Genomic DNA, 27908 nt, shown 5'->3' on the forward strand with positions numbered 1-27908 from the left:
GCCTTTTTAGGCAACTTTTAGACGTGCTATAGAAGTTTGTAAGGAAGGCGAACATGTCCTAGGGGCCTGGTTAAGTGCATTGTTCCATTGCTGATGACTGCAGCAATCGATGGCTGTATTCGGTTTGCTCAGTGAGCCAGCCTAGTATAACATTTTAAAACCATCTTTATGTCCATACGAATTATGATACATTCTCACATTTGTAGGCTTGCGTGATGATGCGTGAGCTGCAATGTCAACTTTCCCTGATTCATTTTGTGAGGCTTAGTCCTTGTCGAACAAAACACAATTCTCAACGCAACTTGACAAGACAAGCGCAGCTTAAAGCCAGTAAAATGGAAAGCAATCCTATTTCATTTCAATTTGTCATTGGCCTTGGTTTTGGGAATTTATACTGGGATTGGCACAGTTTTCTCTTCCCACTCTACTGCATTTTTTCACCTTATACGACATCTCATGAAATTGTAATTGGAGGTACCCGGAACTGTCTATGTCAGATTGCAAAGCTCTTTTCAGGGGGTTTTATTAGATTTTTTTTAGGAATTCGTACCGCACTGATTTAACCGAAATCCCCAAGTAACCAAGTTGCAATATTGAAAGGGAACCTACTATAATTTTTTTTTTTATTTTTCTTAGATTTCCAGTTTTAGTTTGGATATCCTTTTTCCAATTTTGTCTTGATTCTAGGCACACATTGGCGTCAATTAGGCTGGGTAAAGCTTTGTTCGCATGCAAACTGTCATTTCATTACGAATTCCATCCTGTTGCCATCGCATTGCGCATTCATTGAGCTGCTTATCACTGGATGTGGATGTTCCTCTGGGAATATCTCATATCCTGAATCCTTTATCAGCCGCCTCATCCACATATTTTCCAATTCATTTCATCGCGAGTCGAACAAAATCATCTGAAATGCAAATGTCAGTGGTAAAAAAGCGTAACCAATCTGACTCCGCCTGTATCCTGCCTCCTGTTGTTATCGTTCATCTGTGTCATCATCCCCTTTCTGGCCCCCCAATTCCCCGTTTTCCCCACTTTACGATCGAAGGCTAATAAAGTCGTCTGCCGTTGGCCGTCGGCGCCAACTTGCATAATTCAATTACATCCGATGCAGACTCATAAAACTAAATCAAAGGAAAACAAAGCGTCACGCTTCATTTACTTTGGCTAAACTCCTCGGCGGGGAGCTGCCTTGTCCAAACAATCCCCAAATTCGAAGTGGAGACACATGCAAACGGCTGAGAGCAATAAAAGCTTTCACCAAAGAAGTTCGGCTATCCTTTACTATTTCTCATACAAGGATCTTTTATGCTTATCCTCTTTGGCCGAGTCTATAGCGTCCTACAGGATGACTGTTGATGTCCATTGGCTGCTGTGGTTGGCTCAGCTCTCCAAGGATACTGTGCTGTTGGCCATGAAAGTTTCCTATCGCTTCCGACACCCCGGAGGCGCAGATTTGCATGGAAAGCGGCCAACAATTTGCAGGACCGACTTTTCCGGGGCACTAAAACTTTGATTTCAGTTTGCCTTGGCCATAATAATATCCTGACTGGTAGCGAATTGGGCCATAAGGCAGCCATGCATCATTCAATACCCCATACCTCACTAGGAATTGTGAGCTGCATTCTCCTTTGTTTCGGCTAAGCAACTTGCAACACTATTTATTTTTCTGTATTGTCACCTTTTCCAAATAGGGTTGTGCCTCGGAAAGTTTCCTCTTCTTTTGCAGTCCTGTGCTCTGTCATTGACAGCTGTGACGATAGAAGAGAGAGAAAACCCAATTTCGCTTATAGACGGGAAAAAAGTTTTTATTAAATTCAAGTTTCAGCTTCTGAGAAGCTAGAATATCTTTAAGTTGGTTGTCTTGAGTTTCTTGAGCTGAGTGAAAATCTTTGAAGTCTGAAGTCTGTGTAACTTTCCCAACTGAGACAAATTAGAGAATGTCTGAGCCACTAGGTGAGATTTTGGGAGTTACAGAGAAAAGCCACCTTGATGGTAGGTTAACTATAATTAAACAGTACGGAATATTTCTCATAGCCCTTTTTTCTATAGATATATCGAGAGTTAGCCCTGTACCATTGCCAACATCCAGACTGGTGCGTGTGATCCACAATGAGCACAACTACAATTTTATCCTGCCAGATATTCTGCCAGAAAATAAGCTCTATTTGCAACCTAATCGCACTCTGCGTCAGTTGGTCTGTGCCATGCATGACAAAATCAATCCCGGCCAGTTGGGTCAACTTTCGGTTGCAAAAATGGAGGAACATATACGTAAGGCCGACTTGATCCAGCGACGACTGCGTCGATTCCTCGCCAGCGACCGCAGATTCATCGACTTCAGTCCAATGTCGTCAATGCACGAGGCGATTGTGGAGCAGCTGGCCGAGGAAATGCACTGTCCGACTAGATTTTATGCTACTCAAGATGGTAGTAGGTACTTGGTAGTTTACCAGCCGGGAATAGGACCCAACCGATTCGAGCTAACAGCTCGCCAAGGTGTCTCCGGCAGGAAAGTTGAGCTCTATTCTCCGGAAGTTGAAGAAAAGCAGATCAGGATGTCCTCGGGGGGCCAAAATCCCTCCTGGCACCAGAAAACACAGCAGGAGGATCTCCAGATGGCGGAGTTCTCAGTCCGTTTGGGACGCAATATCCTGGACAAGTTCAATGCCAGCAGCCAACAAATCAGGCACAGTTTGCGACCTAAGCGCAAAAGTAAGGAAAATATCAAGTCATAAATTATATTTTGCTACATTATTAATAAGTTTTAAATTGTGTTCTGATTGGGTTTAAAATAGCTGAGCAAAAAGGATAGGGAAAAAACTGCAAAATGTGGCAGCGGAAATGAAGAATGGCCATTTCGCCAACTCATCTCTCATCTTTTCCTCGCCAACTGCACTTCAGATTGCTTTTAAGATTTGTTTGATTTGACAGCCATTCAAGTGCTGCAGTTGCACTTGAGCCTCGAGAAAGAAAACTAGTGGTCAGTGCTGGAATAATGCACTAGCCCAACTCTTTTACTTCCTATTTGATGGGTACAATGTCTTGCGACTGTCTGCCAACTCAGAAAGTGCTTCCGTATTTTGCGATTCTGGCGCCTTTGCAGTCTGGATCTTATGAAGGCCCAACAATCTGCCAGCTGTCGGGATTACTTTCGTGCGGCAATTTGTTGTCCAGAGCTTGGACTCGAACTCCCTTATCCAGATCCTGCGAACTTCTCCCTTTCTGGTCACGTGCCCATTTTGTTTACATGCTGCATTAGGGGATTCCATTTCGTTTAGTTTTCACTCGCTGTGTTTTGGTACGTTTTATTGAAATTTGATTCTATTTTCTGTTTGCCTCACATTCTCCTTGCCTTATACCCACTGTTAAGTCCTTGCCGCAGATCAACGCATATTTGTTTTTACTCTCGCATTATTATCCTTATGCCACCCTTTTTTTCGGATTTCCTGATGGGGTTGGTGTGAACTTTGGCACTCCACTGCAGCTTTTCCTTCGGTTTATCCTTCTTCCTGCAACTCCTACAACTATTTACTGCTCTGCTCTGCAACTTGTGCTTCCACTTCTATGTTGTGGATGCTTATTGTGTTCTATATCCGCCTTAGTACTGCCATTTGTTGCATCGAGGGTTGACTAGCTTAACCTTTCGTTTTCCACTTTTTTCTCAGCTTTTTCGTGCACTCATTTGTCGGGGGAAAAAGAGCGAAAATAAATGTAATGTAGGATGTGGATTAATAAGGGGTTGATGGAAATGGGCATGGGATGTGTTTGCTTCGCTGATAAGTGTACGTCTGGGGGATTAGCGGTCTCTTATCAGACGGTGGCAATCGTGTAGTTTGCTCATCCCACCCCAGAAATCTCGGCTTAATCACAGTCAATTTACTCGGTGGCGCTTTAATAACTGCCATTGAGACACGTGCTCAAAAGCTTTTAAAGTTTTATTACATTTTGGAGGATTGCTGTTTCGCCCCGATAACTTTTATTACATTCGTTGACAGTCTGCCAAGTGTAATTGAATTTCCCCGCTAGGGAAAGTATTTACACACTCACAATTTAACTGCTGGCAATTGTTTTGACCAAGTTGTGCAATTGGTCTGAATGCAAATTAAATCCATTGGCGACGCCTTTGTGTCCTGCTCGCAATTAGTGGCTCCAATTGGGATTGCAACTGGTTCCGCAGCTGATTCGACCAAATTGGATTAGTGTCAGTTGCCAGTGCAATCAAAAAAGGAAGCAACAGTTGCAGGCAGACAATCCAAAAAGGTTACATTGCGCATGTGCCCACACAGGATGCCGAATTCCATTCGGATCCTGGCTCCTGGCTGATGTTATGTAAACAAACGACAGTTGGACGGCCGGCGGCTGACGAGACTGTGGTTTGTCCGGATGTTCGGAGATGGGCTTGGCTTCCGGACCTTTGACAACATCGGAGCCGGCACCAGGTTTTCCATGTCAAACCTTAAAGCCAAGACGAAATGACGAGAGGGACGGGGACCCTTGTATCATCAGATGCCGTGTCGTTTACTTTCTGTAATGAAACACCTTTGATATGAAATACCCGAGAAATGCCAACGAGTTGAAGGAGGAGGCTGCGAGGTACCCACATTACTTGTCAGCAGTTTTGAGTTGATTGCTAAAGGGTTTGCTCAACCCACATACCCCTGCCACATGTGAATATTTATTCCCGTGTTGCAAGAAACAAAGGACCTGAACAAATATTTGCACTCTACAATGAAATAGTTGTCTATTGAGGTCAAGATGAGTTAAGTTAGTTTTTAATTAGAACAAAGAAAATATGTGTTTAACAGATAAGAACTTCGTCAGAAATTTGACAATAAAACACAGTATTCTAAATAATAATTTCATAAGTTTTTGCAAAGACGAAAGGTCTTATATATATTTCTTATCAGTAGCCCCTGAGTAATCGGACTTTCCTAATTGACGAATAAAAACAAAGTGAAATATAAATAAATTGACTTTTATTGCAATAATCAAAAGTTCCAGAATAAATTTTTATAGATATGATAATTATGCTCGGACTAATTCCATACCGGGAAATTCCTTATTATGTACAGTATAATAATCTTGTTTTATTTGGTTGATTGTTTGGAGTAATTCATTATTATTCACAGTATTTTCTTGATAATCTGGTTCAATTTGGTTGGCTTGTTGAACAGGTCTTGTAATAATTGGATTAACATCGGTTGTGAAAACATCATAACTTAGTGGATTTTGGGCGTTATAACCTTCATTATTATGAATTTGGTTGACTTGTTGAACTGGCGTTGTATTAATTGAAGCAGGATCGACTGGGAAAACATCATACCTTCCGGGACTTTTTGCGTTATAACCTTCATTACTATGAATTGGGTTGGCTGGTTGAACTGGTCTTGTAATAATTGAAGCAGGATCGACTGGGAAAACATCATACCTTGGTGGATTTTGGGCGTTATAACCTTCATTATTATAAATTGGGATATCTGGTTTAACTGGATCAACTGGCCTTGTAATAATTGAAGCAGGATCGACTGAGAAAACATCATACCTTCCGGGATTTTTTGCGTTATAACCTTCATTATTATGAATTGGGTTGGCTGGTTGAACTGGTCTTGTAATAATTGAAGCAGGATCGACTGGGAACACATCATACCTTCCGGGATTTTTTGCGTTATAACCTTCATTATTATGAATTGGGTTGGCTGGTTGAACTGGTCTTGTAATAATTGAAGCAGGATCGACTGGGAAAACATCATACCTTGGTGGATTTTTTGCGTTATAACCTTCATTATTATAAATTGGGATATCTGGTTTAATTGGTTGAACTGGTCTTGTAATAATTGAAGCAGGATCGACTGGGAAAACATCATACCTTGGTGGATTTTTTGCGTTATAACCTTCATTATTATAAATTGGGATATCTGGTTTAATTGGTTGAACTGGTCTTGTAATAATTGAAGCAGGATCGACTGGGAAAACATCATACCTTCCGGGATTTTTTGCGTTATAACCTTCATTATTATGAATTGGGTTGGCTGGTTGAACTGGTCTTGTAATAATTGAAGCAGGATCGACTGGGAAAACATCATACCTTCCGGGACTTTTTGCGTTATAACCTCCATCTGTGGGTGGATTTCCCATTTGATTTCGTGCGATCTCCTGATCAATCCAACCGCGTAGTTTGGCCACACTGGTGTAGACACCCGGAGTGTCCTTTTGTCCGCACCCGACTCCCCAGTTGACGATGCCCGCCTGCTCGTACCGCTCGGGATCTTCCTTCAGCGGACAGACAAGCGGAGAACCACCATCGCCAAAGCAGGAGTCCTTGCCGAGTTCACCGCCGGCGCAAATAAGGCTTTCATCGAGCACGAACTTGTCTCCATGAGCCAGTTTCATTCGCGCTTGACACTCAGGGTTCCTGACCACCGGCACATCAATCTTTTTCAGGACGTTCATGTATCGTCTGGCTCTAGCGTACTCCTTACCCCATCCACTGACGATGCAGCGACTTAGTTCGAAGTTCCTACTCGCTGGCGGCATACAGATGGTCTGGATGTGGGGGGCTAGCTCCAGTGGTCTTTCGAGGAACAGAAGAGCCACATTATTAGCTCCAGTGTTTCTCAAAAAGTCGGGATGACGCACAATTCTCCTGATGCCCACTTGAACGTGCGGGTAGCGCTCGGTGGTGATTTTGAAGCTCCATTCACCAGCCCTCACAAATATCTGATCCAAGGTCTTGTTTTCGGTAATGTAGGCTCCACTAAGCACCACATCAGGGGAGATCAGGGAACCACCACCAAAGTATTGGTTATTCTCATCTACCAGAGCCACCATCCAGGGCAGCTCGCCCTGTTTGGCCAAGTTTTTTTGATTCGTTATTGTATTAGCCAAGCCGTCTTTGTTGACTTGACCACAAGTAAGTGAAACGTCGTTGCTGGGAAGTTTACTTTCTGTCTGCAATGGCATTCACCTGTTAGAACTCGCTCAACCCACTATATAGGTATCCTTACCATCAAAAATTGGGGGCAGCAAATTTCCGTGGGTGGACATCCTTCGGATTGGACAGATCCCAATATGGGGCGCGATATTTTGCAAAGTGCTTGCGGAACGCATTGATTTTGTGATCTATCACAAAACTGGCCCTGGACTAGGTAAAAGGACAGGAGCAGATAGAGGACTCGAACTATTCCGGAGAAGCCAGCCATTCTTGCCACTGGTGTGAAGTACACTGAAGTCTTGTGAGATTTCTGCCATCATTTATAGCACCCCGGTTCTTATCGCTAACGAATATATTTCAAATACTTCTAAGAATTCATTAAGCCCCCAAATTTAATGCTAATAATCAAAGTTTGTCTGCTTGCCTTCTGACCCCTGTGATAATGAGTAATTTCTTTGGGAATTACCTGAATTCTAATAATTTCAAATATATATTTTTATGTGCTCGTCGTTTTTTCACGCATGTACATATTTTTATACCCTTGCAGAGGGTATTATTATTTTGATCAAAACTGTGCAACGCAGTGAAGGAGACATCTCCGACCCTATAAAGTATATATATTCTTGATCAGGATCGCGTCCTGAATTGATATAGCCATGTCCGTCTGTCCGTCTGTCTATTTCTATGCGAACTAGTCTCTCAGTTAAGATATCGAATTGAAACTTGGCACATACCCTTCTTTCATTTGCACGCAGAATATAAGTCAGAACGGCCGGGATCGGTCGACTATATCTTATAGCCGCCATATAACTGATTGACTAGGGTATATCAAGTTCGGCTCCGCCCGAAGTTAGCTTTCCTTTCTTGTTATTCATGAGTTTCTACACTTTTGGGAATTTCACGTTCAGTGCAATAACAAAATATTCCGCGAAATATAAATATTTGTTTTTTACATATGTATAAAATTAGTTCCATAAATTAGTGCCTCAAAATTTTCTTGAAAACAGTGTATATACATATGTTAGTTTTTAAATCTGCCATATAGAAAATATTAAAGAAATATAATAAAGTTTTCGAGGCTCTTTGAAAACAACCGGCTTACCCACTTCATGTATTTTGGGTAGAATGGCTTGCGAAGTCTTCAACTGTAAAATAAACACTCATACGCCGTGTAGTACACACATTTACAATCGCACACAATTCCACAACCGCAGGATTGCGTGACCAACACTTATGTGTATGTACGTATTTGCGGGTTGATGTGTGTGTGTGTGTGTGTGTGTGTGTGTGTGTGTGTGTGTGTGTGTGTGTGTGTGTGTGTGTGTGTGTGTGTGTGTGTGTGTGTGTGTGTGTGTGCGTGTGGGTACTCTGATTAGAGCAGCAACAAAGTGGGAGGGGAAAACGAGGGCCTGTAAAGTTGTGCTGCGTCCGCTTGTGTTTACATAAAATCAAAAAGTTGACACTAATTGAAATATGCCGGGGATTAAGAGCCACTCAATAAATGCCAGCCAACGAACCCTCAAACAGTCCCCACTCCCCCATAATCCCCGTTCACCCCCATAACCTTGATGCGGTTCAAGTTTCGCGACCGCAAAACATAAGCCATAAAAGAATATTATGCAAATTTGATGTTCCGCTCGAACACTTTTCAGTGGAGACCTTCCGCCCATCGCAGAGTCCACTTTCTTCACTTAGTGGCTCGTTGATTGAATGGCCACTAAGTGCTTTCGGCCCATAAGCGGTAGCAACAACAACAACAAGCGAACAATAATCTGAGTACTTGAATTATGTCAGGCCCTTAATGTGTCCTATGATTTTTGTCCTTACAACTTTGGCCCTTAAACGTGTTCTATATAGTTTTTTGTTAAAAAAAATACCCAAATATTAGTCATGGTTCTTAAAGGTCTGGAAATGAGTAGGGAAAGCTATTCTTGTATTTTTTTTTAACCACAACTACCACAAAAAAAGTTTATTTCGATGGCCATAAATCAATGATTATGCCTGAGTGGAGAAACAACCCGCAGTTGAGATATAATCACACACTCTCATTGAGTTCGAACAGTTCCCCATTAAATATTCAAACGGCTATCTGAACTGACACATCCCCAAATACGAATAACTAACATACCATATCAGCTGGAGGCCGAAATTTTCCATTAGCTTTAATGCTCCTGCCCAATTCCCCGAGTTTATTAAATTCGCGTAAAATATTCCGCTGCGCACATTATAATGAACCTGTAATGCAGGCGGGTAATGGAAAAGGACCAATGGACAAATGGACCAAGAGCAAAACACCTGCCCACTGGCCAGACAAATTTTCAGCTATAAATTTTGATAGCTGATTAAAAATAACGAGCGACATTTGCTTTTGTTGTCCCTGTAAATGGAAAATGATTGCAAATGCTTTGTCGAGTGGAATGAGGAGGGATGGATATTTTTGTTCTCAGAGCTAATTTGTACAGACAATTAATTTTTGTTAGGTGTTTGTTGTTCCGTTCATTGGAGAGCAGCTTGTTCAACAGCAATGTTGTTTGTTGAAACAGATTTCTATCGAATGGGAAATTTATGACTGAGACTGGGAAGCAAAATATTAAAAAAATGTTATCGCTGATCATCGAATTACCAATTGACCATAAATGCCATTTTTATAACTTGGTCCCTATGGAATTTAAATGTTTACAGAATTTCTATTTAAATTTAAGGGGTTTTAACTTATTGAATAGCATTAAGGCAGGAAGATTTCCATTATTCTATTTTGAACACGATACATTAAAGCTGTGAAGATTATCATAGAATATATGGTTTCATATCAGCAGTTTTAATCAATTCTTGTAAGAATTTTCCCTAAACCAAGGCTTAAGAAAGCGTGATTTTGTTGGTGGGAAAAACTTAAGTTCTCAAAATAAACAGTTATAGAGTCAAAGTTCATTAACCCAAACCAGCCTTTGGAGTAGCCGTCGAGGAAAACTAAATGCAAACAAAATAGAGTGCTGAGGTGGAATAAAGTATGAGCCCGAATCGAGGCAAGCTTACGATTCAATTAGAAGTGAAAGCCACTTTGTAATTGAAACATGGAGGCCAGAGGCCAGTCCATCGATGGCCTTTTAATTGCAGGGGAATGAGTGGGCCAAGTCGAGAGCCGGCAATCTCAGCAGCGCAGAGTAAATATTGTTCCAGCATGAAAATGTCCAAGGAAAAGCAGGAGAACGTGTCTTTCCATGGATTCCTTAATGATGAATTGGCATTGGGATGGAGCTGGGGGAGAACAGATTATTATTCATTACTCCTCAGGCTCTTCCCTCAGTCAATTTTCCGTTTCTGCTCTGCTCCTTGCAAGTAATTGAAAAGTTTTCCCATTCCACCTCATCCATTCAAGGCTCATCTTCTGCTCATCGCATCTCAAGCTTCGTTCGGTTCCGGAGACAATGGAAAATGCTCAATTTGTCACTTTCCGATGGAGTTGGAGTTCGGGGACTTGGAGGCGTGGCAGTCTGACGGATGATACGTGTGACTAAGCGGAAACCTCTCAGCGGAAACTCCATTTGCCACTGCAGCTACTTTCCCTGATTATGATTGAGTTGATGTAGTTAATATGTTATCGACTAAGATGATGACTGTCATAAGGGTTGTGCTCAACCCCCCCTCCCCATCATTATTATTTCCTCACTTCTTCAAGTGCACCCCACTGGCTGTTTGTCTGCTGCTCCATTTGAATCAGTTACAGTGATTCCCCTTCAGAAAACACGACCAAGCACACACAATCACATGGGTTTATTTGTCTTTTGAATTATTAATGCACTCGCTGAATGACTTTGAAAGCCTAGGGATTCGTGTACCAAGAGTTGTTCTCCTTCTGCAGATGCGAATGCTTTTGCTCCTTTTCAAGATGATAAGGGCTGTAGTGAAAGATGGCTGGTGATGCTGATGATCTGGCCCTTAATCAAGTGACTAACTTTCCATCCTGCGGCACTCTTTTGGGCGCAGATAAGTTTAATTAAAAAGACCGCAGCATTCTTTGGCTTGGCTCGGAAATAGCTTTCATCCGCTAGAAAACTATCTTCTGTTGGTTAAACTTTAAAATTCCAAAAATGTTTCCACGCAAAAAGAAAAATCGAAAACGAAGGCAACAAACTTTTCTGATTTCGATTTTTATTGCGGCCAGAAAATGGAAAAGCGAAAAGAGTATTGGGCAAAAGCAGAAGCCAAGTTGAGAATGAGTTTACCATGGAGATTGAAGCAGTTTCGACTGCTTCTTGGCAACAATTTCATTTTGGGAGCACTCGACTGTCCTGGTTCCATTGCCATGCCCACGATCCCCACCGCCCCTTGCACTTTGACCCACCTCCCTCCGCCCACTGCAGTTGGCATTCCATTCGGGCTACCTGCACACGCAACCACCAAGGATAAAGGGAGAAGTGGGGGGAGCAGCTGAATAAACACGTAGACCAAACAACAATGAGCAGGGGGAAAACCATCTGAACCACTTGAACCACAAACATTTCGAAAGCCAAAGTTGTTTCCTTTTTCCAGTTCATAATTTATGCCAAACAAACACATAAATATTGCCTCAAATTTATTAAAGCACCAGCCATTTTCAACCACCAACTCAAATGCGATGTGAGTAAGTTAATTCAGAATAAGTTTGGTTGGATCTCTTCTGGAAACCCTAAGCTGTTAATCTTTTTGCAACTTTCTAATTACTTTTGCATGAGAGAAACTTTTTATTTTGATTTTACAAATTACATCGCACATACTGACTCACACTTCTTAATCCCTTAATCCCATAATGCTCCAATTGGAAACTTCCCATCCTCGTAAACGCATATTCCTTTGTCAACTTTTTTTCTTTTTAAAACTGCAGTCTGATTTGCACTAAAGTAAATCACTTTCTACTCAACAGGAACTGGACTTTAACGAAGATAAAATTGAACAGAGTGTAAGGGAGAAAGGTGAAAGGAGAGAGGAGAGAGAAGAAAGGAGTGTGGAGTGACCAGCAGCAGAAAAGTGGACAAAGTGACAGGCGATAGCCACAAAACAACACACGAGAGAGGAGAAAAGAGGTGAGAGGAGAAGGAGTGGAGGAGGAGGAGGAGGAGGAGGAGGAGGAGGAGGAGGAGAGCAGGACCAGTTGACAGGAGCTCAGCCAATAAAAGCCAACCAAAACTCAGTCTGGGCCAAATTTGGACACACTGATGCATACAGCCAGAGGAGGAAGAACTCCAGGAGTGGCAGAATCAGAGGAAGGCAGCAAAAACAGCAACAGCAACCGCAGCAAAATAAAACTGGAAAAGTTGGTCTGAAACAGTCCGCTCAAAGGGGAAAAAGAGGAACAGCCAGCGGAAGCCGAGGCTGAAAAGTTCCCAAATTTGGTAGACAAACCGTCTCTCTTGCTGTCTCTCTCCCACTTCCAACCGGAACAGTTAGCAGCAGTTGGAATTTGATTTTAACGCTTATTCGAGAGCTTGGGATCTTTTCTGAGCCCTGTGTTTGTGGCACCAGCAACTGACAACCATCACCAAGGCAGGATCCACTGGCAGCCGAATTAAAATCAGCACCAGGACAACTTCACCCCGGAAAACTCCGCCCCCGAACTCCCACTTTAAATTTACGCCTCAATGGCTTCACATTGAGATTGGCTGTCAAAGGGAAGGATCCGGAAAAGGGAGCAGGACGAAGTGGGGCTGTGGAAATGTTCGCCACTTGCGGCGACACATGCTCTGACAATTTATCGACTCCTCGCAGCACCCACTAAACCAAAGACCGCTCCACCATGGGCCGCTTCCCCCCGCCCCTCCCACTCCTACTTCTATGCCTGATGTCCACTTGGCGGACCCCTTCGGTCAGCGGCTATCTGAACATTTTCATCAGCCACCACGAGGTGATGAAACTGATGGGTAAGTCCAGTCCCGTTCCGGTTCCTAATCCACTAATGAAATTTCGATTGGGGCACTAGTAGCCAACCGACTGACTGACACACCCACTCCAAGAGCAGGACTCCCCTAACACGGGATCTATGATTAATAGTTGGAGGCCAAAGTGCGACAGGACAAATTCATTGATCCCTGAACACGAAAACACAAACAATCCCCGAAGTCGGAGACCATGTCACAGTCATTAATAGTTCCGAAATTATAGTTGACCATTAAGGAAAGGTTGGTGGTGGGGCGTTGAGGAGGAGGTGGAATAATATGGGGATACTTAGTAAACCGAAACCACAACAAATCGCACACAAATCGATTTCCGCTGGGCCTAAACCACCCGCCTTCACCTTGCTGACAGCTGCAAGTAGCTTTCACCTCCCCATTTCCACCCCCTCTCTCCATTTTCCCCACCCTCTTTTTCAGTCTGCTTTCCATGCTGTTTCCCTGTCCGCGTTTCCTTGTTTGTTTTCTTGTTTTTCCGTTTGTTGCTCCACGCGAATTCTTGTTATTGATGGCGCCGGCTCCAGATCGAGCCAAGGCCAAGTTCCGCCACCCAACCCACTCCTCCTGATGGGAGTTACACGGATTTCGTAGACGTGCCAAGGCGGAATGGCCTCGTGCTTGTCGTTTGGCTCGCGATTTCCCTGCTCCTCAGGTTGATTAATGGATCCAGGGAATGGAATTGGGAGAGGGAGTGCAAACTCCGAGGAGGAGGATCGGAAAGCTGGCCTAGTTCGCGGTCGCTACTCCATCACTCGTCGCTTAGCTGGTCACAGCATTTTCCGGCACTTAGCTGTAATTGGAGCATAAATGCTTCCATCTCATTATGCAGGTTCTACTTCACTTCGTTTCCTAGTTGCCAAATCAGGGCACTTCAATTAGTTGATGGCATAAAAATAATCCACAGCCAGATGCGATGGATACTGGATTGATGGATGAATGAGCTGCGCTGTATCCAATTATTCCCACCCGTTTTCTACTATTTCTCATTCCTCCTTCAAAGCTTTGAAATGCATTCTGGATCAATGGGGCAAGTGGGCTCTTTCCTGTCAATTGCACTTTATAAACAACCCATCATCGTCACTTTTCCCGCCTCCTTCACCTATTTACCCCTCATGCAAATCGGATTTCATTAGCGACATTTCAAAAGAAATTTCCACTTTGTTTGTTGCTCCTCGCCGTTTTCTTTGCCCGGCTGGCGGAGATTCCTTTTAAGCTTCCTTGCTGTCCCCTTCACAGATTTCCTCCCTCCATTTATAAAAGCTCGTTATGTTTTTAACGACCAGTTAACACCCCGGTGTATTTCTCCCCCTCTATTTGTGATGGTTGCCACCCCCGAGGTTGTTTCGATCTGAAAATTACTAAGCAGCAGGGAATCAAACAAACTGACCCTCATCCTCCTCCCCCAACACAAAATAAAATTCCTGTGCATGATTTTCCCTTCGACTTCCACCTCATTTCCCTTTCATCCTCCACTTCCTTTCGGTCTCCATGGGAATTTCTTCATGTGGAAGGCTCGTCACGGCTGCATGACTTAGTTACACTTCCATCCCAGCCAACTTATTCTGCGATTGTTTCGATGCATTTCCCCATATGGAAATGTACATTTTTCTTCCAACTATTTGTTGGGCACTATTTGGCTTCTTCGCTGTCGTTCTGTGAACAGTAAACAAAGTTCATAGCTGTCTTCTCATTTCGTCTCAATTGTCACATCGAATTCCTTGAACTTTGCCTTTCCATAACCCTTGAACGGGGAGTATTCTTTCAATGAAGTGACGACAGCAATAAAATTAAACATTTTCTGCGCTTTTGTTGAAGATTTTCCGCCTCTGAGTTCAATTTGGATGTGTTGCCCCAGCAACGAACCATTTTCCCTCGTCGCCACCATCTTTCCCCGCCCCTTTCCGTTGAAGACTTTCCTGTTCAAGGGTGCGTAAAAATGCAATTTCAACAAGTTTCGCTTTGATGTGCACACTTTTTCTTTGCCACCCGATCCCTGGTCTCCACCCTTCGGACCAGCTTCCATCCGCTCCACCCCAGGGTGGACCACAACCTTCGGCGGGTGGGCTGGTAAATTTCCCTGCAAATGAAAAGTTAATGCAAAAGAAAATTATTTTTAATGAATAGAAAACAGTCCAAAAATCCCCACATTAATATTCCCCTGCTCTGGGACTCGAAATGATTCTTTTCCAAGGGTGGCTTGGCATCTGGAATCCATCTTTATTGCTCTGAAATCAGGATGTAAGGAGTGTAGAGAAGAGGAAATCCAAGACTGTGCCAATTGAACAGCTATTCTCATCTCTGATTCAAAGGTCAATTAGCAGAAACACCCTTAATCAGCGACGAGGTGAAACTGCACTCCCCTGAGATCGGAAGTGGAGGATTGAAGGGAGTGGAGTGCACTCTCCCAACTAATGACACTAATTATCCTCATAATCTTCTATGCAAATAGTGTCTCCTCTTTGTTGGCAATGCGAGAGCTGGGAACTAACATGGCATTGAGATTCAGCCAATTTCTGCCTGGCTACCACTGTCTTCCCACTTTCTCCACGAAACCGTTTCATACCTCTCCTGCGATTATGAGTTGCGGTTGCATCGTCACGTGTGTGCGGCTGAGTCATTCAGACAATCGCAATTGCAGGATTTATAATTATGGCCACGGAGGAAAGACTTGTTGAGGTGGTTTTACAAGCGGAAAGGTATGGAAGAACAAAAAGGGGAAGGAGGATAGCGTTATAAGCGCGCGAAACTTTTGCAGGCAAAGTTTGCGGCACCGTGATATGAAAGACGAGCAAAGTTTGGCACTGGTAGAGAAAAGGGGGCTTAAGGGGGATTTTAGAAGATATCTAGGAGCAGGATGAACTTGGGCAAAAGGGTGAGCAATGCCAATTGATGCCAGTTAAAGTGCAGTTCACGCTTTTGCTCCCCAGAGAAGGTGACAGGAATTACAAGAGTAAAGAAAATTGAGTGATAGAACATTGCCGACATCTCCAAAATCAGGACTGAATTAATTGAGGCAGTCACTTATTCAAATATCTGCCAGTTTCCTCAAACTTCTCCTGATATGGTTGGCTGAAAGTGGAAAAGGAATAAAAGGTAAAGGATGACAGCAGAACATTGTCCTTTTTCCGTTTTTGTGCATATTTGATACCACTTTGGGGTTATGTTTGTGTTTTCCCACTACCTCAAAGAAATTTCATGAAGCAGCAGGTAGTTGAGGGACTACAGAAGGCTGAGAAGAGTGGTGCACTTGGCCCACTCTGAAACCCCAGTTGAAAACGCGACGGGGAGCAAAGCAATTTGGAACTCAAAAACAAACCCGAAATGGAAATAGGAAAGTGGAAAACGCATAGAACACTGAGCTGGGAAAGGAAAACAGTCTGAAGATGTAGATGAAGCTTAGACCTGGATGAAAGCTAACGAAAAATGCTTTTTCTTGTTCTGTAATTGGATTTAAAATTGTTTTAAGCAGCAAGCGCGCCCTTTGTTCTATCCTAAATGCAGCCGCACTTCCCCATCACCAATCATCCCCTCACTCAGTCCGCCGGAAGCGGAATCGCTACATTCAACATCCGGCGGAGTCTAAGGAAGAACAAGTAGCGGCAGCTCAAACTTGAAGCCGGTAAACACCCAGCATTCCCACTCCGATTTCCACTAGTGAATAGCGAACTTAGCCTGATCCCGTGGAGTAAATAATGGGGGGCACCCACTGAAGAAGTGGGTGAGGGAATAGACATAGGAAGAGCAACAATGAAAGCGGATGAAGAAATTTAATTTCACGTCGTTTTAACTCAAGCAGCTCGTCTTTCAATGCCAGCGGGTGGGGAATTTCAATAGAGAGTGCGAGAGATCAGGCCATTCCAGGACTTTTGAACCCGCCAACGGTTGGAAGACGATGCCCTTCGATGATGAAGCAGTCGCAGTTGACACCTTTTAATATCGCCTCTCGAATCCCTTCCCCCAGGACGCCTGTCGCTCCTCATTTCACTTTGCTTCTTGGGACAGCTCCAGACACTCCCTGCATCGTCGCCTGCTGGTGACGGATTCGATTTCGATTATTATTGTGTCTTGGGTTTTGTTTACCCACCAGCATTGTCACCTCGAGTTGCCCGCTTTTCCCCTTCCTTCGCCGTTAAGAAAATCAATTTTTGCTTAATGGTAGAGAGAAACGCTTGAGGAGAGTGTAAACAGCTAATGCACAAAGTTTGCTCAGCAGGGGGAATGTCTGGTTTTGAGGGAGTTGGTGCAGTTAAACCAAATTCGGGGATAACTTTCTCTTTGGTATGCAGTGCACTCGTTTTCACTCTCTTATCCAGATCTTTCCCCAAGCTTCGCAGGACCCACTGCGGTGCAATACTATGTGAATAAAAATGCCATCAACACATTTACGATGCACCTCTCCGCTTACATTCCCCTGGCAGATTCTCACATACTAACCACAAATTTTAAATGATTTCTTTAAAATTTTCATATCAAATACACTATCTATTTCATAAGCTTTTGAAAATTCAGTAACTTCTGTTTGACCCAGACAATGCCAACGTGCTTCTTTAGGAAAAAAGGGTTCAATTTAAGCGCTATTCGATCTGTGTTCCATCATCTCCAACTTTACTTTTCTAACAGCCATCAGTCATCTAAAACCCCAATCTCATTAACAAGCTTCTCAGCTGAGCCCAATCAATCGCTTCTTCCGAAATGCCTTTTTTTTGTTGGTGTGCTACATTTCCGGGAACCTAGCATATTCCCCTTTTCAAAAGTTGCCCATTTGATGACCACTAATCATAAGAGTACCGCAACCAATTCACAGGTTTCAAGAGCTCACCCACCAATACACAACCATCCAGCCTGTTGCCCATGAACCTCGAACAGACCGCAGAGACGATTAACTCGAAGCCAGAGTCGATCTGTCCCTCGAGGATTTCCTACTACGCCTCCTCGCAACTGACCCAGGTGAGTGCTGTGATTCCACTATCTAACCCACTATCGACTATCCCAGGGGCTTGATTGGATTTGAAATGGGGATTGGGTCTGGGGTCCACTGTTGAATCAAAGCCTTTGATATATTACGACACGTGGCAGGCGCAAATGGAAATGGAAATGAAAATGGAAATGGGAATACCCTTGAAGCAGACTCCGCTTTCCCTGTTGCCTGGACTACCCTCTAATTTGTCTAGAGCACCACTCGATTGCTCCCCAGGCGGAGGACCCTCTCTCCCCCTCGCCACTTTCTCCACTCGCCAACCACCTTTCCTCGACGATAAAAATTAAATTCTAATTTATATTTACGAGCTGATAAAGCTCCCGTAGTGCGTTAAACTCGAAACAAGAGCCATTCATAAATATGCGGCTTTTCCCACCCGCTCACCCCCCTCAAGGATGTCTGGATGTCTGGGTCTGATTTCGGATGGGGAAACTTTCGTGTGGTGCTCACGTACTTCATGTGGCAGGTGAAGAGTGGGAGTGGCAGTGGAAGTGGGCGAAGGTGAAGGCGACACACAAACCCAGTGCCTCGAGAGTCAAATGATGTGAGTCCTTCGAGGTGAATGCAGCAGGGGAGGGGTGGGATGTCCGCTTAGATAAGCGAAAGGTGCTCCATTGAGGCAGACGCAGACAGTCTGCCCCTGTTTATCTTTGTTTTTGTTTCCAATCCAGTGGCTTTCTAGCATCGCATACCCCAAAATTAGCAAACTTAATCCAAACTAACCACAAAATGAACCAAAACCATTAAGGTTCCTTTCAAAACTCACTGGGATTATTTCCATGAACTTAAGGTTTGATGTCTCCTCCTTAAAAGCACTTGCTCCCTCTAGGGAGAACATTAGCATTTCTTTCGAGCCAAGTTAACTTCTTGGTGTTGTGGAAATCTCTGTCAAATTGGAATAAATTATTTAGCAGCCTCTTTCAATTGTTGTCCTTGTAAACATTCCTGAGACCCAACTCTGGCATTTTTCTAGTCCCACTTCATTCCCCTCAACATCATGATGTCTGGCCCATTTTCGTCACCAAGTTCTAACGTAATTTCCATCGACGCATAATTAAATATTCAATTTCCATGGAGACTGGAGGGGCTTTTTATGTGCTCAGCTTAAAGCATCTCCTTTGGCCTGATCCCGCTGCTTGTTTGCCCAGCGATTTCTGTTTGTTTAGACTTCAATTTCGTCCTCATTATGGAAACAGCCTCCAATTGCTCCTCCTTTACCCACTTACATGGTTATCAGGGCACACACAATGCCAAGAGTCATATCCATTTGGATTCGCCTCTATCTAGTGGAAGGACATACGCATCGAAGCAGACGGCAGGGAATTAAATGAATTCGCCGTCTCCCTCTCCGTTTGTCTCTATCCCGCTCCCTCCCTCGGTATATCCTCATATCCACCAAAATTGGAGTGGAGATTCTGTTGGTTGCGAAGTGGTGAAGGAAATGGGGATGTGGTTGGAGTTTGAGAGTGCTTGCCATAATTATTGTTGTTCCGTTCTGTTCAGCTCCCCATCCAAAGCACTCCTTCCCCTCCTCTCCCCTTCACCTTTCCTTTTGGCCATGTGTGTGAGCGTTAAGCGAAGTATAGCACATTTTGGGGGCACAAACAAGGGGCGAACGCACTCATTTAGTCAAACAATTATATCCAATTGCACACAGATACTCTACGCACCCACACACACATCTGCAGTCTGGCTCTGTTCACTTGTGTGGAAATATCTCATTTGAGTGTGGAGCCATCCCTCTTTCCCCCCTTTTTGATTCTATTAAATCAGTCTATAAACGCCATCCAAATTACTTTAATGTGCAGCGAAAGTTTAGCAAAAAGCAGTAACAGGGAAGGCCACAACAATGGGGTTGGAAAGAGGATGGCGAGGGGGTTAAGTCGGCTTAGAGAGGGAAGTAGTGGAACATAACAATAAAAACAGCAGCGAACAGAAACCAGACTACAGCTGTTGAAACATGACTTTGCGCTTGTTTAGAAACACTTGCAAATATTATTGCAGCACCAACAACAAAAGCCAAGTTCCAACTGGGGGAGGGTTTAAGTAAGGACAACAGGGCGGATGCGCCATGTGCAGGAGATCCAACAACCATGGAAACAGAACGGCACCTAAACAGTGGCATTAGTATATTGGATCAGCTGGGAAAAAAAGAGCTTCGAAATCAGAGCAAACAGTGGAATCGGAGCGAAAGGAACCCCGAAAGGCTGTAATGGGTTAAGGAGGAGCCGGGAACATCGTGCCACGCATTTGAATGGCATCATTAGGGAGAAAGTTTTCGAAGTGCTTGGGCGTACTCGCAGTACAGACGAAATTACGAGACGGGGGCCAGGAAAAGTTGGAAATTAATTACCATGGAGCTGCGAGCATGTCCTCCTGTTTTATGGAGATTACTGGATCGACAAATGGCAGGCTAACCTGAGCAACAGCAGGAACAGGTGCTAATTAAAAATGTTGTTGTCGCCCCATTAAAGAAATTTGTAAATCAACCCGGAAACGACGCGCTCAGCATGGGAGCAAGTCAAGCTCCGCGGGGGGAAATCCTTCGAAAAGGGGAGCCAGCTATCTATGGGTCTATGGAGGATGACTCCCCCGTTAAAGTTGGCGACACGTACTCCCTTAATGGATTTACCACTGCTGTTCTATTTGATTAAAACGCATTATTTACATTTGTGACAAAACATGGGGGGATGGTAAAACAAATTGGAGAATGTAAGAGAACGGTTAATGGGAGTTATGGTAAGGTAGTGATTCCAAGGACTCAAGCCGCAGAACAAAAGCCAAGGAGCAAAGGTTGACAAATTATCCAACGGTCAGTTGTTGGTTTTTCAAGCTTGTTTCTGAATTTCCATCTCGCAAGTGAAGGGGAAAACTCCGGCGGAAGCTGTTGTCTGGCATACACTATTGATTGCATCCTGTCAGCCGCAGGATATTCAAGCGGAAGCCATGCGAGGGGGGGGGATTGTATTTAGGCCACACAATCGGACATCGGCTGTAGTTTTTGCCTCCGGCGGGATGCCGCGGTTTTCGCACTGAACTGTAGGCGGAACATTAGAGATGCCCCTCTGATTTTATTTGCGGTCAAGTGGATGTGTGTGTGCCAGCAATAACAGCTGGCCTTAATCGCTCCACCCGGTGAATTGGTAATTGGGTGGTTCGCTGACTCGGTGGACTGCACTTAATGCCCCACTGTCAACGCTAATGGCGCAATCGAGCGGCCATGATTAGCAAACAGTAATTGAAGACAAGGGCTTCCCATAAAAGGACTGGCGATAACTGGGTCAGTGTGCTCGACCGAACTGAAGGATTTTGATCCGGCCAATGTTTGATAGGCTCTCCATTGAAACGTCAATTAGAGCAGTGGGCGGAAATGCGGTAGGCTTCTATAACGCCGATCCAATGCGAATAAATTGCTTCATTCAAATATAATTGGCATGAAATCGATAGTCCAAATTCACCTTGCTGGCTTTTGATCCGAACTATTTCTGTTGGTCAATGCAATTTTGATTCTATATAAATGCATTGAAATAGGATGCTTTTTGATTTATATTGCCTCTTGCCTTTAAAAAAAATGTGTAAATAACTATTTATTTTAGAATTGCTGTTCAATCTAAAAATACAATTTAAAAGCTGACAATTGACAGTATCAAATTATATTGCCCTTCTAATTATTATTATTTCTTTCTTTAGCAGAGTTTTTTTTATTTAATTAATAAATTAAATAAATTAAATCTAATTTCTCAAATTGACTTTAAGCCACTAAAGACATAGAAAAAAGCGAAGTCAAGCAGTGACCTTGATTAAAGCCTTCGTGAGTGGGGAATCCTGTGGGTGTCCTGCCGCACAACGGAAGTTACGGGCGACAAAATTGAAATATAAACGCATGCTGTGCCACGCCTCCGGGTCCCTAAAAGGACTCTGCGCAGCGACACCTGACTAATTTATGTTCATTAAGCAGGCGTTAAGTCGCCTTGAGAGCAGCTGGCAACAACGTGGTGCCTTCATTTGCATACGCTCGGGGGGATGGGTTCGCAAAGGGGTAGGGGGGGGGTTCATGGAAAGGCGGTGGCTGGGGATTCCCGAAAGCTTTGCACACACAGCTGATTACGTTTTACGTGCCGTAATGCCGAGGTGACAAACCAAAATGTGTAGTTCCATGTAATTTCGGAAAGGTTGCCAGGGCACCGGGCAAAAGGGATGGAAGGACGAGTTAGAGATGGGGAAAGAAACCCAAGATTAATATGCAAATTCATGTAAAGCATTAAACGTGAGCAGAGAAACATTTTGTGTGTGCACCCAAGTGAATTTCTCTGCACAGGGAATAAAATTCCAAACAGTAAAAACTATGTTATGTGAATTTTCCTAGGAATGAACCCATTTTGATTTATAGAAACTGGCATGACACAAACATTTTTGTTAATCTTTTCTATACGTTTTGTCAAGTTTTAATTTATGTTAGTAAATTCTAGTAAATATAAATATAACTTACAATTAAATGAATTTGGGAAAACCAATATTTGGGTTTTAGTTAATCACTGTATTTTTTATTAATTAACTCAGAGTTAACTGCAGAGCTTTTCTCCCAGTGCAGGTGGGTGAAAGCAAATTACCGTAAAGCTGGCAAAAGAAAAGACACGAGAAAATCAATTTCCCAACACGAAATTTTCTCCGCTCGCTCTCTAATTTGCGCTTAGTGCGTTTCCGTGTCCTGCAGCTGGCTAAAATGGGCGGAATTAAAGCCAGAAGACTTGGGGGGCGACTGGGGACTCAACCAGCCAGCGGGAAAGTTCGAGGCAGTCGGGACCAACTCTAAGCCAATACCGAAATCCCATCAAAATCTATCAAAGTCGTTTACGCAAATCGCAAGAGCAGAGCAAGCTCTTAATGGAGAAAAGCCAAATCCTCCGATTTCCACTATCTCTTTATCCCCACTCGCTATTCGGTTCTTTCGGTTCGCTCTGTTTCCATCAACATTGCTCGCACCGAAAGCTGAAAATCCAATAAGGGATGAGCTGCTGCCAGCAGACTGGTGAAAGTTTATTAAAAAAACGAAAACACTTCGCACCCAAAGTGGCGCCAACTGACAGCCTAGGTCACAGTCCACAGCCCACCACCCAAATACCCAGCTACACACCACCCAAACAACACACCCACACTACAATGCCCCCAGGATGTCAGGCAGTCAGTCAATTGTAGTTTTCGTGGCTGTTACTCAAAGTTTTAATTACACAGTCGCTGCAAAGGTCCCTCCGGCGGTGGGTGATGGTAGGGAGGGGGAGGGGGGATGGAAGATCCTCCAACAACCGTCTACAAGGCCACTGAAATTCTGGGGCTGTCAATGAAAGTGGGTGGCTTTCTGCTTGCGGCTGGGGCAGGAACATCAGCCCGGTCTTGTCGGTGTCGGCTGCTCCATGCCCCGCTAGATGTTGCCTCGTTGGCCCTTGTTTTTGGCCAGTTTGCGATGTTCTGCATGTGCATCCTGTTAATTCGGCGACAGGGATTTATCATCTTCAAAAGGGTATGTAAGGAGTCACTTTAAGATCATAAAAAAACTTAAATTTAGTAGAGTTATGGCAGTTTAACTTTGATGAATTTGCAATCTCAACTGTCAGTAAGTTAATTATTGTCTTAAATCAAAACCCATTTCTTCCTAAAGATTTTTAGAAAATGGTATAATAATGTCTAACTTACTAATATCAAAGTGTTAACTAGGGTTCTTTAACATTTCCTATCTCATAAAACGAAATTGCCAGTTTTAAGTTAGGTACACATTCCATTAAATTAAATCGCTCTTCATTTCTAGTTATTAAAATATTTTCTAATCTAAAAGCTCTTCGTGACCGCGTCTCAAGTTGAAACAGGAGTATCTTTCCAACCGAACTTTGCTTAAATTTAATTTATTTTCCTAAGCTCATTATGCAGTTTTCCAAACTCTGGCCAAAAAACCCCGTTCACCGCCTGCCCAAAAACTTCGCGCAATGAAAAGTCATTTGCCAGCCATTGGCGTGACGTGCGACATTGGTGGCTGCCAAAATTCTAGGGGAGTACTACGAGGAGAACCAGGGGGAAGTACCAAGAGGAGTACCAGAGGGAGTTCAAGGGGAAGTACCAGAAGGAGTTCCAGGGGGAGTTCCGGGATCCCGAACAGCAGACAAGAGGGGAATGTGTCGCGGTTTGTCAGCTTGGCGCGTCGCCCCGATGATGGAGTGCCGCATTGTTGCATTTTAATTGAAATTTCTTTGTGGACTTGGCGCGACAAAGCAGCAACAACAACCGCTAACGAGTGCACAGAATGATGGCAAATAAAAACGGGCAGAAAAAAGAACAAACAACCGAAAACATGGCGAAACACTGTGCCAATGCCAAAGTGGCAATACATAATAATGAATGAATAAAGCGGGCGGGAACCTCGGTGACATTTTCCCTACAATCCCGTAGGGGTATGTTCAACATATCACTGGTTTTGAATTGGTTTTGTCGTCAAAAGTTCTGTGACCGTGTTCGGTGCAAATAACTTTTTCTGTATAGATAAGCTTTATTATTTTTCTACACCTGTCCGATTTTGTCTGATCCCATTATCATTTAGAACTACTTATTTTAAGCACAATTATTTAAACATACACAAAGGAGATAAGTTGATCGCACGATCAACGTTCAAAGTTTCTGTTATCAAATTTTGTGACGAAAAATGTGTGTACTTTCGGTGCAAGGAAATATTCCTGTATAGATAAGACGGTAAATTATTTTTCACCACCTGGCTGATTTGTTTGATGCCATTATCGTTAAGTATTTCTTTAGTAGCGAATCAATGCTTGATACTGACAACTTGAAAGATTGCCTAATCGTACACTTCCAATGTTATTGACTAATCGTATGAGTAATATCACCAATAGATTTGGTAGACGGTGCTTATCAAATGCTAATTCGCATATAAAGGGCTTCGAAATTTATTAGAGACCATCAATACGATGGTCAACGTAGTCGGAGTAGTTTTTCTCTGTGGGCTTGTCCTCATCAATGCGGCACTTCCAAAGGATGAAGATGTCCTTCCGGAGTTACAGCGAGTCCAGCAACTTAGCGCCTTGGGATTTCAGTTTGCTAAACACTTTCAGGATTCTGAACTAGAAAATGTATTCGTATTGGATTCCCGGTTGCCAACTCAGGATGATCTGCTGTGCCTTAACGATATGACGGCCTTAATGACGGGACTTCGAACTGGTCAATACTGGGCACTGAAAAGTAAGTGATTTAAACCAGAGAAAAGATCGTTTATGGATATCTTTACTTGTTACTTCAGTGATCGATGCCTGGGGTTCAATTCCTTCGGGTCTACTTACCGGCAACTCTTACGATCTGGGAAATTTCGACGAGTGTCTTAATATCAAAAAGGAAGTCAACCAGGGCAGAACTCTTCAAGGGAAGTACTGTTTTCTCTCAGTGTCTCCTGCTAAGATAATGGGAGTGGAGAGTTTGGCCATCGGTAACTTCAATACAGCTACTTGCTTTCCGGCCTCCTGTTCGCCAACACTCATGGAAACGTTTTTGGGTCAAATGATGAAGCAGTTACTCAACGTCAGTATTCCCAGCTCAGCAATGAGTATCAGCGCAGGCAATTGCCAGACCAGTGAAAGTGATCCCTGGGATGGACTCACCATTTTCATGATGTAAGTATATTGATCACTTAATCTAGTCTTTGGCTAAAACTTTCTATTGCAGAGTACTTTTATCGGGAATGGGAGCCCTAGTGGCATTGTTTACTTTGTGGGACTACTTTCTAATCAAAGATCAGGGTAAGTAAACCAAAGATCATAGTTTAAAGGAAATGTAATAACAATTTGTAACCTTCAGACCAGCTTCCTGCCATTGTGAAGGTATTTTCAGCCAGGGCCAATTCTCGAGCTCTTTTTCGAGTTGTGGAAATCAAACCGAATTCCAATGTAATCGACTGCCTTAATGGAATTCGCTGCCTGTCTCTCATTTGGGTGATTACCTGCCATCAATACTCGGCTACTATTATTTCACCAAATATAAATTTGCTTCGTGCTTTTTCCGTAAGTGAGTTTTGACCTTAATGAAAAATATATATAAGAGTTATCATTTTACAGTGGGTCGAATCAGCGTTTGCCAGTTTTATTCTGCATGGCGGTATGTCCGTGGATTCATTTTTCATGATTGGCGGTTTGTTAGTGGCATTGATTCCTTTGCGTTTAATGGATAAGTAAGTCAATGAAACATAAAATCGGTACCTTTGTATTGCTAATATTATTGTTTCACAGGACTAAGGGCAAACTTAATGTACCTATGATGTATCTACATCGCATACTGCGAATTTTACCCCTTATGGCAGTGGCCATCGTTGTCTATATGAAACTAATGCCAATTGTAACAGGTGGACCACTTTTTGCTAGTGGATTCATTGGAAAGGCGGCATGTGAGGCCGGTTGGTATTGGACTCTACTCTTTGTGAATAACTATACAGAAAACACGGTGAGTCTGATTTATTATTAATAAAACATAGTTTATATAGTATTTCCTTTATCTTTAGTGTCTTGCCCACACTTGGTATCTATCGGTGGACATGCAGCTATACATCATCTCTCCGATCCTGCTGATTTCCCTATATAAATGGGGCAAGAAAGCCGCTGCTGGAATTTTCGTCCTTATAATTCTACTTTCCTGCTGTCTCTTTGCCACCATTATGGTCAACAATTACTCAATGCTTGTCACGTATGTCAAATTGTGTAGAATTAATCCCTTAATTTTAATTAAATATTTTTTTTATAGAAATGCTTCTCCCGGTTCCGACGTGGCCTACTATGCCACTCATACACATGCTACACCTTGGCTGATTGGTTTCCTCTTCGGCTACATTCTGCACTTGAACAGGGGAAAGAAGATCCAACTGAGCTGGATGACCGTGTGGTCAGGATGGATCCTTTGTCTGGCCATGATCTTCACCTCGATCTTCGCCCAATACCCGCCGTCCAAGTGGTCCACCTTGGCGGAGGCTTCTTACTATACACTGACCAGAGTGGGCTGGTCATTGGCCCTTTGCTGGGTGGTCTTCGCCTGCTTGCAAGGATACGGAGGACTGGCCAACAGTTTCCTTTCCTCTCCTCTGTGGCAACCTTTATCGAGGCTCTCCTATTCCGTCTTCATATGGCACCAGTTCTTCGTAGAGGCGAACGTCAGAAATACAAGAACAAATACCTACTTCTCGGACTACAGAATTGTAGGTTTCAACAAATTTAATCATTGCCGGAACTTTTACATATTTTATCTATTATATTGCAGATGCTCAATATCTGGTCAACATTTGGATGCACCGTGCTGTTTTCTTATGTGATGTATCTACTCATCGAAGCACCTTTTGGAGGTCTTGATCATTTCCTGAAGCCAAAAAGAAATAACACTCCTGTAGTCAAACAAAAAACGCAGATTGATGATAACGAATCTGGCAATCCAGAAGAGCTTAGAGTAACAACACCAACATCTGCAGCAGAATAAGCTTATAAACTTAAGAATAATTCTAGAATGTAGCTATACGGATTTATATTTTAAATTAAGATTAAGTGCAAGTCACGCACTCGTTTTGATAAGAAAATTGATACATTTAAATTTAATGACAATAAAAACCTGTTTCTTAATTTCGACTTCTCTTTATATGTTTAGGTTTCCATGTATTGATCGCTGATAACATTGTTCCTATGAAAGCACCCAAAAAGGCTGAGTGACATGAGTACTATTTCATAGAAATTGAAATATGGAGATAAATCAAATCTCCTAGAAACAGCGTTTTTCCCCAATAAGTGATTATAAATTCATTCTTTCAGTGACAGAGATATGACGCTTAATCATTTACTGATCGTCACTTGTAGTACTCGACATATTACAGATTACGAAGCACTTAATAAGCAATATCAAGCGTATTCCCTAAAATTGTCCGCCAAGATTAGGCATTTCTGCCCGACAGAAGGCGTTTTTTAATTTATAATTCGCATATAAAATATAATATAATGTTTTTTTATTATACAAGCGGCTAGACTCAATTAGTTTGAGTGCAAAAGAATTA

General features: G+C 43.1%; 3 protein-coding genes across 3 annotated transcripts; 2 read left to right on the plus strand and 1 right to left on the minus strand.

Annotated features, from left to right (window-relative positions):
• Window positions 1-1798: 1798 nt before the first annotated feature.
• Window positions 1799-2738, plus strand: LOC108048599. Its single transcript, XM_017129368.1, has 2 exons — window positions 1799-1995; window positions 2053-2738. Exons 1-2 carry the CDS (start codon window positions 1941-1943, stop codon window positions 2736-2738), a joined length of 741 nt encoding a protein of 246 aa, XP_016984857.1. The 5' UTR covers window positions 1799-1940.
• A 3071-nt stretch (window positions 2739-5809) lies between these two features.
• Window positions 5810-7202, minus strand: LOC108048598 (phenoloxidase-activating factor 2-like). The gene is made up of 3 exons (XM_017129367.2): window positions 7008-7202; window positions 6089-6951; window positions 5810-5852 (listed from the first exon to the last, which is right to left on the minus strand). Exons 1-3 carry the CDS (start codon window positions 7200-7202, stop codon window positions 5810-5812), a joined length of 1101 nt encoding a protein of 366 aa, XP_016984856.2.
• Window positions 7203-24804: 17602 nt separating this feature from the next.
• LOC108048602 (nose resistant to fluoxetine protein 6) lies at window positions 24805-27483 on the plus strand. The gene is made up of 9 exons (XM_017129371.1): window positions 24805-25075; window positions 25134-25500; window positions 25553-25626; window positions 25685-25887; window positions 25942-26054; window positions 26113-26323; window positions 26382-26563; window positions 26621-27068; window positions 27131-27483. Exons 1-9 carry the CDS (start codon window positions 24805-24807, stop codon window positions 27341-27343), a joined length of 2082 nt encoding a protein of 693 aa, XP_016984860.1. The 3' UTR covers window positions 27344-27483.
• The last annotated feature ends 425 nt before the right edge of the window (window positions 27484-27908 follow it).

This window comes from Drosophila rhopaloa, unplaced genomic scaffold (assembly GCF_018152115.1).
Source record: "Drosophila rhopaloa isolate 14029-0021.01 unplaced genomic scaffold, ASM1815211v1 contig_115, whole genome shotgun sequence".
In the NCBI taxonomy this organism is placed as follows: Eukaryota; Metazoa; Arthropoda; class Insecta; order Diptera; family Drosophilidae; genus Drosophila; species Drosophila rhopaloa.